This window comes from Carassius carassius, chromosome 45 (genome assembly GCF_963082965.1).
Source record: "Carassius carassius chromosome 45, fCarCar2.1, whole genome shotgun sequence".
NCBI lineage: Eukaryota > Metazoa > Chordata > Actinopteri > Cypriniformes > Cyprinidae > Carassius > Carassius carassius.
In genome coordinates this window covers 15488312-15503238 of record NC_081799.1, presented here as the reverse complement: position 1 = coordinate 15503238, position 14927 = coordinate 15488312, and the positions used below count along the sequence as shown (strand labels likewise).

The window sequence follows — 14927 nt, the reverse complement described above, 5'->3', positions numbered from 1 at the left end:
AGGCGTTTAGAGTGTTTCTAGAACTCTTTATAAACTATGGTTCTGCTGAGGTGATCTGAGTGTTTTTTAACATGTTCTGTGACTTTGCAGTTTCTCAAAGTCAAATCACATTCAAATGAGACTGTTTGGGAATTGTATAATTAGCCAGAAAAGTATAGGTCCATTCGCTTAGAAAAGAAAGTGCACACCTCTCCTGAACAAGCAGCATTGTTTGAAGTATCATTTGTATCTTTAGGACAAAAACAGCACAAGCTAAGTGTTTTACTATGTTAATCACTTATCTTATCTTAAGATCTTAACACTTATCTTATTATAATAATAACAAAAATCCAACAGAACAGGAAATAAGGCCTTCTGCTTGGAGTGTAACCTCTCATAGGCTGATTCTGCTTAACTCCCTGCTTAACTTCCCACAGGAAGTCCATCACTGCTGGATCTATGTGTGTGTGCATGTGCGTGTGCGTGTGAGTGATTGAGTGAGTGAGTGAGTGAGTGAGTGAGTGAGTGAGTGAGTGAGTGAGTGAGTGAGTGAGTGCGTGTCTTTATGTTTGTTTAAAGAGCACATGCTCTCCAGATCCTGGTGCTCTTGCATAATTGGTGCACATGTGTCCAAACACTGATGTCTGTATATGTGTGTGTTGTTCTGACAGAGCTCTAGAGATACACAGGATGCAGCCTGTGCTCACGTCCCCTGGATCACATTAACCCATTTATTAATTCCACATGATCTTTTTGTCCTTTAACCACAAAAATGATTTGCAAATCATGTGTGTGTGTGTGTGTGTGTGTGTGTGTGTGTGTGTGTGTGTGTGTGTGTGTGTGTGTGTGTGTGTGTGTGTGTGTGTGTGTGTGTGTGTGTGTGGCGCTTACCTCTGGTTGTGGTCCACAAGGGGAGGGGAGTGACGCAGAGGGGGGACATCGTACTCATCACCAGGTAACAGACCATTGATGAAAGACTGCAGAGAAAAGCACACAAACATGCAATGATAAAATAATACAGACAACCCAAGCCACATTACTATATATTAAATATCCATATGGGACAGCATGAACAGATCCATAGTGGATGAATACAGTATGCATTTGAACAGATCAATAATGGATGGAAAAAGTATCCAGATGGATGGATGGGACATATAGACAAATTATAGATTAAAAAAAAATGGATGGACAGACAGAAAGATGCATGGATGGATTGATTTGACAGACAGATTGTAGATAGAAAAATTTATGGACAGACAGGTAGATGGAAAAATTAAATATGGATGCATATATAATGGACCGAATATAGATAGAAACGGATGATTGTAATAACGATTACAGATTGAACGATGGATGATAGATATAGGTACAGAAGGATAATGCATTTTACATGTGAAACAGTAATATTGTATCATAAATATTCCATATACTGGTCAGTGCTAATAGATGGATAGATACACTGGCCCTGAGAAAACAATATTTTTTCCTGCAGAGTATCCCATATATGTGTCTAGTGAATAAACCAGAAGGATCTTCTAGACCTCCATTATGGAGCTCTAGAAGCCTCTGATGTCTGAGTTGGTTTATTTCACAAATCAAGAGCAGCATGTGATGCTGTGCACTAGCTGTGGCCTGCAGGCAGTGGGCTGAACAGAGCTGTGTGGGCTTGTGACGGGAGAACAGGGGCCAAACTCTCTGTGCCCACACTGTGACACTAAATTAATCCATACACTGACATGCCAACCCAGGACAGAGAGAGAGAGAGGGAATTTTACAGTCAATTGATGGTTACATATAATTGCATGTTGCAAACCTTAGTAGAACAAAAAGATCCACATCCACTTCAAACAGTCCAAAACATCTCAGAGACGTTCTTAGTTTCCAAAAGGGATTTAATGAGAGACCCACAACAGTTTTGCAACCAAATATTTAACTCTCTCCAATCCCCTCTCACAGAACACGCTTATTTAATACATAATCTATAAACACTACGAATGTGTCTGTGTTTTGCATTTGGCACATTAACCCAGATGTATGCAAAAACACATGTTGGGGTGGAAGGGCAACTGCTGTAATCCTGAAAGACGCTAAATACCTTTTTTTTTTAATGCCAGGGCCAGAAGCACTACACACAGCTGAATTTCACATCCTTGCATTACTCTGAATATCGTCACTGTTGCTTGGTAACAGCCATGAGCAAAAAGTGAATATTCATGGCTTAAAATAGCATGTAAGGGCTTGTGAATGAGTACAGAAGGTTCTAGGTGATTTCAAAGCACAATGTCCGGTCATTTTTCTGCTCTTATCTCATGTTCTTGACCCTGCTTATCAAAAAAGGACATTCCAGCCCTAATATAAAGTGTCGCTCCCCAAAACGAGCGTGTGAACGTGATCCGCATGATACAGAAGGAATGTGTGTGTGTTCCTAACCTTACTACACTCTGACTGCGCGTTCAGTCTGTGGCTGGTCCGGTTTAACCCCAAGTCTGCACCAGAGCAGCTGAGGGGTCTCCCGTTGATGTGCGCAGGGGCGACGTGGGCGAGTTTGGGGGAGCGGTCTGCAGCAGACGTCCTGCAGTCTGACAAGGCAGAGCTGTCTTTAGGGCTCCAGGCCTCCAGGGGTGCTCTGGGGTCTCTGGGAAGGCCAGACGATGGGGTGAGCAGCCAGGCGGCCCGGCCCTCTTGAGGGATATGAGGTGGACGTTCTGGCGGAGGTGGGGGAGGGGGGTCTCTCTGTGGAGGTGGAGGGGCAGGAAGGGGTTTGTCCTGTTTTCTGGACATGCCTGGAGATGACTGCAAAGCAATAAGAGAAATTTAGAACATAAGGAAAGTAAATGGAGAAAAATCGAAAAATGTATTGTGACTGAAAACAAATGATACCTTGGGTGAGCCTGTGGGGCTAGGAGCGGGAGAACGTATGAGATCGAGGCGGGGTGGTACGGGTGGAATGTTCAAGTGTGGACCCATGTGATCTGCAGCGGTTTTCCGGCGTTCACACACAGGGGATGAGTTCGGAGACATTATTGGCGAGTTCTGGATCTCAATGGACTACGCAAAGAAAGAGAAAAACACTGATGATGATTTATGCAATATTTAGTAGTGTCTGCAAAAAAAAGCATCATTATTATTGATCATTTATTGGGTTTACCTTTTTGACTCCCCCATTGTCAGACAACATTCATAAGCCCAAAGATATTCCGTAATAACAAAGCTGCTAATTTTTTTTATTTATTTATTTTTTAATGTGAAAATGTATCAAATAACGAAATAAAATTATACAAAAAAAAAATTGAATATCTTTCACTCACAATTAGCAATTAATACCTGTTTTTAACAGTCATAACAAGATAGATGTATTTTCATTACACATGTCCATGACTTTTTGATCTATTATTAAAAGATTTTATTTTCTAAAATAATGCTTCATCATTTATCCAGATTTTCCAAAACAATGTGAATCCTGGTTCTAAAAATTAGTTTTTGAGGGAACACATTACAATTAATAAAAATCAGATTTAGCTTATTTTAATGCTTGTTTTGTCTCATTTTAAATCATTTTAAGCCATTTTAAAGCCCCTTTGGAAGTTTGCTGATACCCACTAGTAGGTTCTGGTCTCTTGGTTGAGAACCGTGGACCTATAATCCACCTAGCAACCACCAAGAACACTACCATTAAAACGCAACCAGTTAAAAACACTCAAATCACCTTAGCGACCACATAGCAACAGCCTGACAGTCATCCACAACATCCTAAAATCATGTTTCACACAGATTTTACACAATCAAGCCGCACTCAAGTTTAATTTCCCAGAAAATGTCAAATCTAGTTAAATCAGTGCAATACAGAAACAATCAATGTTGCACAGGTCTTGGTCTTGATTAAGATAAAATGCTTCTAACAAACAAGACAATGAGAAGAACAATGACAAACTCTTTGTTACCATCATCATGATTGCGTACAAAGTTATCCTAATGGCCTATTACCTCCATGAATTGCTTTGGGCAGGTTAGGGTATTCAACTTCCTAATCAACTAATAGCCTCATTAGCATAGCCATGAATGGAGCAATTGCAGCTGGCCAGCTTTTGTCCATGGTGTAGAAAAATATTTATAGAGGGGGAAAGAGCTGCTAATTAAATTTTCTGAGAAACGATATAGGAAATGAAAGGTGAATAATGTGCACTACTCAAAACTAGTTCTCACCCAATAGGAGGCCAATATCCTCTACAAGTTCTCTAGCAAGGGCATTATAGGGAGAGGGAAAAAACGAATATATCCCATTGCTATTTAAAAATCTTCCTGCCAGAAGGTGCCCTCTATTGCTCTCTAAGTTCTACCATTTAATGAATCTACTCAGCGAAGCTGCTGTGGTTGAGTCCTCGTGAGGCAGGTTCCGACAGGTTTTTATTTTTTCTAATAAAAGAGACTGACATTTATGCTGGTGGAGAGAAGGAGGCTCTTGCACCTATATAAAAGGAGGATAGGCCTCTTTGAAGTCCAGTGAAGAATGAGATTGAAACGGCTAGAAAAAAGAAGATTGGTTGTGGAATGACAACAGTGATGAATGAAATCTTATCTACTGAGCAGGTTGAGGCAGAAACAACTTCTGCATACTTGTAAACCTATGATAACAAACCAACAGACCTATGATAAAGTCAACATTTTGCTTACATAATTCAAGATACTCCAGAAACATTTTGATATGAAGTTGGAAATTTCATGGATATTTTACCCTCCTGATATGGTCTATAACCAGAGATTCCTCTCTGTCATCGTCATCATCCAGGTCAAGCATGGGGGAGCTGAAGTGGTCCAGGAGGAAGCACTTGGCTCCTTCATTGCGTGGGTCAAAGGGATCAACAATGATGGGCTCTGTGCCTTTGATCTCACAGCGACAGAACGGGCAACCCTGACCATCAGAATCCTGCAGAAAAATGTCAAAGACACACTAAGTGAACTTTAAAACACTATCACACACACACACACACACACACACAAACATTTGTAGAAGTCCAGAAAACCGCCTCTCACTCAAAACAGACACAGCACATGCACAAAGCGTAGTACCTCCAGTAAACTCAACTCCAATGGTTCTGGGCTGCTTATTTGTAAAGTGCTGTAAACACTGACAGACTGTTGTAGAAATATGCCTAGGCCATGAGGAAGCTCTTTACTGACAGGATCTGAAGAGCCATGCTTGATTACAAACAGCTGGATCGCACATGCTACCCCCTCAAGCCGGGTACTGAATTTCTCTTTTTGCGATTTAGGAAATAGCAGAGTAAGAGAGACGCACACACAGGCAAGCAAGTTCGTCATGTCACACAGCTCGGCACGGCCTGGAGACAGCTTACACATGGCAAAATGAAAAACAATCATCTTTCATTTCCTCCATTAAACTCGGAGAATCAAAGTGTGTCGATATTTACAAGAACAAAAGATGATCATGGCTACCATCTGGTTGAAGGGTCGCTAAAAAGACATCAAAGGGACGTTTGAAACCTAATCCTAATTAAAGCCCTTAAACGGAGAAAAAGAAACACCCGAACTGACTCCGCATAAAACAAGGCCATTAAAAATGAAAGAGAGTGAGATTTCTTAGGGATAGTCACAATAGAAATTCGCTGCTGTATGCGTGTATAAACTTACCAAAAAAATAGCAATGAATATTAATGCCTTTGCCAGCTAGGGGTTGAGAAGACACTTCTCTAGGCTCTCAACCGGTTCAATGGTTTATTTAACCGTTAAGTCCTTTTTAATGGCAGCTGACAGGTTAAAAGGGATACCACTTTTGCTGTTCTAGAAAGTGAGCGGGTGAGCAACAGCAGAGGAGATTATAAAAATCCACACAGCACTAATAGTATCTCTTGCCGTCCGAAAATGAACTCGTGATGGACCGCAGCTGAGGCTTTTTAGATGCCATTTTAGATCAGTGTGATAATATGTGTTCAGTGACAGTTCTGTCATGAGTCATGACACCCTTTCTTCACACATTCTTACACTTAAATGTGACAAACACAAGCAAAAACTTGCATTTAAACTTGAAGTAGCACTTTATGCTAGACATTTGACAACCGGAAAGTCTACAGACACTTTGCTTAGTTTTGAGCTGCAGTTTTATCAGAGACATGTTTCACTTGAAAAATGTTTGTGCAATATTTATGTTAAAATAAATGGAACATTGATTTGAAATTTTCTTTTTAAGGCAGTGACATTCATACATTTGTAAGTGTCAAAATAATTTTCAGGGGCTGTTGTACTGTTTCAATGAAGTGCTCTTCTGAATTCAATAACCTTGAGTGCTTCACTTCAACTTTCATGCAGTAAAGAACACAAGTTCATGGTCGATGAGCACAAATCTAATCTCCAGCCTCTCAGAAACCCAGATGGTAACAGATCCATGTGCAGAGTGTAAACTACCGTGACCAGAAAAGCAAACATCATGAAACATTACAATAATACTGCGTTTTTTTTTTTTTTTTGATATGATGAATAATAAAATATTACTGGGGAAAGAACGAAGGAATGGAATCAGCACTTTTATAATGAAAAAAGCACCATGCATCTGGCCGAGGCATCCGAGTTTAGCTGACCCTACTGTGGCCCTAAAATATTTGTTTATCGTTAGAGAAACTCTGATGCTCAGACAACACCCTAGATCTGAACATTTCTGGCAATTCGGCCGGTACTTAAATTGTAAACACATACACACTTCAACCCACATGTCTAACATCACCCATGTAAACATCCTCAATCACAATCATGCACTGACACACAGAAACACACACCCAGAAGATAAATGCAACCAGACTGGACACATTTCCCACCCTATTTGCCTTTCCTTCACCTGCCCACTGTGGTGCCGCTTGAGTTTGTGATCAGGACAAACACAAGGGCGATGGAGAGACAGATAACCTGCTGTTCGTTCCCCTCTGAGCCCTGAGGATGCTCAGTATTCAGGTCATAGCATGCCATTAAAGCACTTCTAACTAGATCCATTAGCTGAGCACTGGGCATCACTGAAGCGTTTATATTTGATGCAAAGAGTTTCATCATAGCAGATGAAAATAAGACAAGTTTATTTCATGCATGAGCAGTGTGGTGGTGGCACACACGTGTAACGTTAAGCTGTTTTAGCATTAGCAATCCAGTAGAGTATGACTTAAATTAGCAATTATATAATAAAAAAAAAATAATTCAAAAAAAAAAACCTTTTGGTAAAGCTTAAGGTACTTTGGAACCAGAATTGTTTTCACCACATGAAAATGCATCATTTAAACAAAATTAAAAATGAATTAAATATAACAAATTAATAAATATGATTAAATAATAAAAAAATATTATATATAAAATAGTTTGAAAAACTATCCTTGTGATAATTATTTTCACACAATAAATAAAATAATTTGTATTGTCTAAGATTATGACTGTAACACAATCGTGTTGACATCTCTATAACACATTGAACAACTTTCTGAACAAGCTTTTCTATTTTTTCGTAAAACATTACTGTACAAAGTTACGAAAGTGACAACAGTGCAATTAAAGTACATGCTTGAGATGAAATACGAGATAAAATGTTTAAAGAAATTCAAAGATATAAAAAATGTGGGATCCAACTTATTCCTTACATTCACAAAAAAAAAAAGACAACATTTTCCTGTGAGACTGCTGGACACTGATAGTGGACAAATAAAAAAAATACACTACTGAACTATAAAAACAGTTTTATACATACCTGCCATGATGTCAAACAGGAAGTGCACATAAGGTGACCACATGGCTCTATCTTTACATCTTTATCGTTTTCGGCACAGATCTTACACAGCTGAAACGTGGAGCCCATCTCACAGTACAACTCGTACTGCTCCTGAAAAGACCGGAAAAAAAAGACCATGAAAAAGATGATACAAAATCTGACATACAGCCTACCTAATCGTGCATTGGTAACTAACCTGTGTGACCTTAATGTGGTCTTGTGGGGTGGGTTCACATAGGCCTGTGAGATCTGGGTTATAACTGCGCCCATCTGGAAACAGATAACTACAGATGGAGAGAAAAACAGCAGAAAGAGAACGAGGTTAAAGGACTTGTCCTCATGTGCAACTGGCTCTGTAGCATCTCCATTAGCAGTGCAGTGAAAGTGGGCCACCTCCCCAGCCCATCCAATCACAGCCAATGTCTAAACCGCTGCACTAACAGCAGGGATCAAAATCTTTCGACTGGGGCAATCAGATGAGAGAGAGAGAGAAAGAGAGAGAGAGAGAGAGAGAGACACACCCTGACAAAATCTGCATTATTTTTCTTCATTTTCTGGGCTGGAAAGAATTCAACAATCGTTTTATGCATGAAAAAAATTTGTTAATTAGAGCTTACAGCAGTTATTGATGGCTGAAAGCATAATCAAGTTATCAAAAAAAAAAACAACAACTGCAGAATCCGAACAAATTAAATAACAGATGTTAAAATTCTGTAGAAATCAGTTTCTCAACAATTAACAATATTAGTATGCTCTTTTAGTGTTTATAAACTAGCACTGTGTAAGCATATCATATTCATTATCTGAACGGAAATGGCGACCAAGATCTAGATCAGACGGTGTGAGATTGGCATGCGGCACTGGGCCGAGCAAACAGAGCCACAAACCAGTGATGTGATGTGGTTCAGAGACAGCTGACACAGCAGCAGTGACAGCTACATGCAGCTAAACCCGTAAGTGTGTGTGCATTTGTTTGTTTACAATTGAGACTGCCCATTTATCAGAACTTACAGAGACGATAGGGTGCTTCACATAAGAACTACAGGGAATTGATTCCAGGAAAATGAGACCAAATTAGTAGATCTGGACAAAGGGGTGCCAGAACCCCATCTTTTGCCACTCAATCAAACCGAAGTCATTTAATATTAAAATATGCACCACTACTGGCTCAGTTACAGGAAATAATTACTTACATTTATGTAGGAAATGGCAATACACATACAAAACAATACACATTGTTTTAAAGCAGCTTTACAGAAAATCATGTTATTTTAAATAGTATCTTAATAGCTTTATAGTTGCTTCAACAGATCAGCGCTAGATGATATAATTTGCAAGCAATCAAGCAGTTGAGATTTACATATTTTGCTATACGGTATATTTCATCCTACGCAAGTATACCGTATGTAAGTTGAACATGCTTATATATTTAACATTACATAAATAGCTGACATCATAACCCACTGGTCTTCAGCCCCACTGCCTAGACATTAAATCCAAGAACCTACAGTTGACTGAAACAGAATGAGAGTTTTTGCAAATGACTTAGATAGTGGGTGTTTAATAGAGCTGAATGATTTAGTTCAATAGTTTCGTAATGGAAGGAGGACTGGCAGTGGAACTCAAAACGCCCACATGAGCACCATGGCTCAACATGCAGTAACCACTAGGCCAAAGCTATGCCATTTATTTAACGGTTTAATCTGTCTGAGATACTCACAAGCCTTCTCTGCATCCGTCAATGAGCGCCTGGAACAGTGGCTTGTTATGTGGGATGGTCTGCAGGATGTTGCCGTCACTGGTGACATAGCCGATGGCCCACTGTCCTAACCGCGTACAGCTCAGCCTGAAGATGTAGCTGAGGATAGAGAGAGAGAGAAACCAACTGTAAAAAACACATACCAAAAAAGCTGACACATAACATTTCTATAAACAGCAAAGCACAAATGAGGTTATGTAAATTTAACCCTTGTTTGCTTATTGGTTGCATGAAAGCAACAGGCTTGGGTCCAGTATGTTAAAGAAAACATTTATTTGGTAGAAACTGAAAACAAAAGCCTATAAGATTTGATATCATAACAGCAATTATGAAATAATCGAAAGCTATGGAAAACAAAGAGGAGAAAAACAGAACCATATGGATGATATTTACGTCCGTATACATGTTAACTAAGAGGAAAAGGATACAAAAAGCACATTTTTGGAGTTATTCAAAAAAAGCTCTTGGTTATGCAACTGCTGAACAACAAATTCATCCAGGATTAAGAGACTAGCTGGTACCAGACTGAACCTTTCCATTCAATATCCCACAGCATCAGGGTGGCACATGCTGGCACTCAGGCCGGAAAACAGGGGGAAAAAACTGGCTGACAGAGGAATGGAAAGAGAACGGGTTGACATTTCTCAGCAGGAGGTGGAAAGGTTTATACAAGTTTCTTGCAGAATTTAATTTGCAATGATAAATGCTATTTCCTCATGTGATGTCAGACATAACAAATGTGCAAATGAGATGGATCAGACAAAGGTTAGCAATGCCAAAATAAGAAAATTTGATGAGGTAAATGTAACATTGCAACAAAAGTGACATTTTGCCATGTTTGAGAAATCAGACCGCACACACTGATTCACCATGGGAAAAGGTCATGGCCTGATGTAAGGGATTGTTGCAGGATTTCTTGATTACATTAGAGTTATTTCTAATGCAGCTGTTAGGGATGAATGGAGCTCTCTGTGTTAAATGTGATTAATCCCATAATGCTCCACTGTGCTGCTTTCACACTGGACATGGCTCTTTTCTTGCACCGGGGGGGGGGGGAATAATATAGTCTCGACATAAACTCTTGTTAACACTCTTTCAACTCAACTCTCTGCTAATTACTCCATCTCCCTGTCAGTCATACTCTCTCCTCTCCATTTAGTTTGATATGAAAGCTGCTACAGTCCCTTACCTTCCATGCATTCAAAATGTACTATTAGCATAAATATACTATTATTTGAACCTTTTTTTATTTATAGGATAGGCAAATGCAGAAACTACACAAACACTGAAACTGAAAAAAATGACTTCCAAGACTTTTTAAATTGATTTGATATCTTTGAAATCTGACCATAGTAAAACCAAAACCCTCCGTCACAAGACAGATCATAGTCTAAGAGATTTGTTTTTAGTCCTAATTAAATTGACAAAAAAAATCCCATGCTATCAGAATGAATGGCGACTTAAGCTTTGAAGTGGGAAAAAGGGTATGAAAAATTAGCATTTAAATATCATTAAAGTGATACATATGACTTACATTATAGGACTTTTGAAGTCATATGATGCTTTGTGTGAGAAACAAGTAAATTAAAGTCATTTTCACAGAAATTTACTCCTCCAGTGAGCTGTTAACCACTGATATTACCGGATGATTGACTCCATGGACCCCAAGAATCAGTTCAATTCATTAAACAATTATTTAGAATGGTTTTGTCAACTGGATTAAGCAATTCATAAAAAAAAATTATACTAATATAGAAAAAACTGAGCGAAAAGAATGATTCAATCATGAATCATACATTGAACTTTTGCTCACAAATTTGACATTAATCTAATGAACTGAAGAGGCGTGATCGATGAATAAATCATCAAGACAACTTGTCAAGTGGATCGAGCAATTCATTCTAAAGAGCTGTTAATCACGAATGAAAAAAAATCAAAGCAATTATAAAGCAATAAAGCATTTTATTAAAAAAAGATACACACCAAAAATATTATTTGTTACTGTATCAAACAATAAACTCATGTACTGAATCGGTTTGATTCATGAACTAGTTTTAGGAACTTCAAGCAATTCACTGATAAAGAAAAATGAGTAAACAAAAAGATTTGTTCAAGAATCAAACATTGCAACTTCTCTCAAGAATGTGCAAAGAAAACAGAAATCAAGGATTGCAGTGAATCAGGGCTGGGATAAACGATTATTTTTTAAACGATTAATCTAGCGATTATTTTTTTTCGATGCATCGGTTAATCTAACGATTAATTTTTCAGGCCGATTTGATTTCGATTATCTCCCCATTAATTGACTACTAACAATTTATACATGTTGATTTACATATCTGAATGAAAAAAACATCAATTCCTTAACATTGCAATATATGTTTATTGCTCTTAAAATTACAAAATAAAAGACTGACTAAGAATGCATTGAAAGCTGAAAGCTGAATCAATAAAACCTTGAAACCTTGAAAACACATAGCTTACTGAAACAAGCTTACTGAACACATAGGGCCTAGCTTACTGAAAAAAGAAGTTCTTTCAGATGAAAATAACAACAACTTGATGTCTAGTATTCAATAAAAAAGGTCACCCAAAATACTTGTTTAGAGCAATTGAAAGAATACAGTATGTAAATGTAAACTTGAGGGCTTTAAGCTAATACAGAGAGTGCTTTTACAAAAAAAAAAAAAAAATTAACAGTGGGAGCCAGCAGCCTGTCATGGAGAAAAAAAATCTCCGAATGCTCCACGTGAAACTTTGGCGTTCCGCCCTTTTTCTATCGTGTCTAATGATTTTGGTTAATATGCACAAGGGAGGGAGAGAGCAAGAAGCGCTCGTGTTGTTTGAAGACTGTGAGTGCGCGCGCAGCCGGGGCTCTCTCTCGTACGCGCCCTGTCACTCACCAATCAAATAAGGCTTTGACAGCCGCCAAAAAAAAAGATCAATGCAGAAAAACCCCTGGATTGGTTATATAACGTTGGACAGAATGTTGATCCGGCAATCGCGTATATTCAGCGCACGTAAGGTAAACGTTTTGCAAACGTTTTTTAGAGAAATAAAAACAGGTCGACGAATCGATGCGCATATTTTGCGTCGACATATTTTTTGCGTCGACGTCATCGATGACCTCAACGCGTTGTCCCAGCCCTACAGTGAATAATGACTTCAATTTCTGTATGTTCATTACATAAGCATATCATATGCCTTCAGAAAACCAGTTTTTACCACATGATACCCTTTTTTGTCATTTTGGAGCTTAACAGCCCCAGCCCTCATTTACTTTCATGCAACAAGAGTATTCTTCGAAAATAGACTTCCAGCCATCATTTTTTATTTTCTGGGATAATTCAACATCCCACAGCAGGATATGGGCAGCATGCACAATATGGATGACAAGAGAGAAGGAACTAGCAAATGATTGTCACGGAAAACAAGCCAAGTCACCAACACCCTCAGAGTCATCGCACACAAACAGATCATAAAAAGCTCCGAGCTGCTGTGACCACTGAAGCAGCGAGTGTGTGTTTCCGCACTAATGAGCCCTGCCTCTCGTGTCACACTGCCCTGATATAAACAGACATGAAAAAAGCTTGATTTTGCCAGGTGATGGTCCCCTTGGGTGCCGCATGACCTTCTCGAACCGCACACACACACACAGCTGCTGCTCCTCTTCAGTAGACTGGTATTTGCATACAGTCCTGCTCGACCACCCACCGTCCTCGACTTCCTTCTGTTTGTTCAGCCACATCTCTCCAACCCACACCAGCCCTTTAAAACGGCCCATCTTCTTTGTGAAAATCAAACAGTGGGAATCCATTCCCATAAAGTTTCTTATTTTATGGCCTCGTTATTATCTTGCTGTTGCGTTAAACGACTCTAACCAGTGTGTAATCGCGCCTGCCGTCTGGCACTGGACCTCGAGTTGTTTTGGCGCAGATGCAATGTTGTTTCTCTAATCAGCTAATCCAAACAGACTGGATTTAACTACCTCTGTCTCCCTGCGGCACTGTCCAGCACCCTTAGCTTACTATCTAGGCTGCCAATGCAAAGGTCAGGGGTTCATTTCCAGGTTACACTAATCCTAGCTGCTAGACCAGTGCATGCTAAATGACAAACAAGAGAGCAGAAGCGCAGACAAAGAGCCTCCTGTAATAAGCTAACATCTCCGCCTCGCCCACTTTCCCATGCAAGCAGGGTCGCCTGCCAGACTGGAGGAAAACAGCTGGCTGGCCCGACGCACCACACTGCAGATGGTACGTCTATTAAAGCCACCCAGTTGTACACAGACTAGTCTGTACCTGCCAGGTTTGTTGATGTACTTCTGCAGACGTGCCTTCACTTCATCGTACGTCAGAAAGGCCATGTAGCCCGGGTGTGTGACTGCCAGGAAGTTCCAGTTCCTCAGGATTGAGCCCCATGGCTACAGGGAAGAGAAATAAATTAGAGAAACTGTAAAACACCAACTAAACTAAGTACACAACTGTTCCTTATAGTTGGATTTACAACAATCCACAAAAAAATTAACACTTAAGTCTCAGATAAAAATGCATGATATAATTATTTTTAGTATTTTTGCCTTATTTACTTAAACACAACACTAATATACATTTCAAACTAATTATTAAGCAAAAAAGTGTTTTAAATTATAAAATAATGTGTTTAAAATGTCGACAAAAGCAACTTTTACAGTAAATGTATGAATGTTGCATAAAACAAAAAAAATAAATCATACCATGTTTAACCTCAACACTCAATATTTAACAAAAAGAAGTGTGTTTTAAATTACAAAACTAATAAATACTCGGTTTAAAATGTAGAAAACAAGTATTTGGATGCTTTCTGGTTGTCAAAGGTTCATCGGACATGGCTATAGTTAATGCATGAGGGAAGTGGATTCATCCATTAAAAATCGAAAGAAAATGGAAGTTACAGTAGTTCTAAGAAGAGATCAACCATAATTTCTATACAGATGCTGTTTGTTTTAAATGGTATTATTGAATGCATGGTGTTTCCATTGTAAGAACTCCCAAATATGACGACCAGCTGCCTAAAATATTAAAATATCTATTTTTATGTGTAAAGGCCTGTTTATAGTGTGTGACAAAAATGTTTAATCATTTAAAAATATTTGACTAAAATTAAACAAATTAAATAATTAGCTTTTATACTGTCACTGCATTAAATCCAAGTTAATAAAATATAACTGAGAAAATTTACTTTAAGTTAATTCCTCCCAAATATATCTGTGTTAAATAAAAAAATATATATTATACATGGTCCCTGGTCTGCAGTTTGAAAAGACCATGACAAGAGTGACTTAAAGGCCTGAAACTTTCTGTGTCTTTGTACATTCTTAAATAAACTCATCTTGACCTGTCAGAACTAAATGAAAAGCAGATGGGACTCTCGATACTGTGGAGTTTGTGC

The 14927-nt window shown here is 38.7% G+C and overlaps 1 protein-coding gene across 1 annotated transcript in view; it reads right to left on the bottom strand.

The window, feature by feature from the left end:
* The window catches only part of LOC132127214 (E3 ubiquitin-protein ligase CBL-B-like), a 63805-nt gene that overhangs the window by 5632 nt on the left and 43246 nt on the right, over positions 1–14927 (bottom strand). Inside the window, exons 6-13 of the mRNA XM_059538978.1 lie at positions 13799–13920; positions 9462–9599; positions 7938–8025; positions 7721–7852; positions 4715–4906; positions 2863–3030; positions 2413–2775; positions 871–956 (exon numbers count right to left, since the gene is read on the bottom strand). Coding sequence (XP_059394961.1) covers positions 871–956; positions 2413–2775; positions 2863–3030; positions 4715–4906; positions 7721–7852; positions 7938–8025; positions 9462–9599; positions 13799–13920 — 1289 coding nt within the window. The remainder of the gene's footprint in view (positions 1–870; positions 957–2412; positions 2776–2862; positions 3031–4714; positions 4907–7720; positions 7853–7937; positions 8026–9461; positions 9600–13798; positions 13921–14927) is intronic.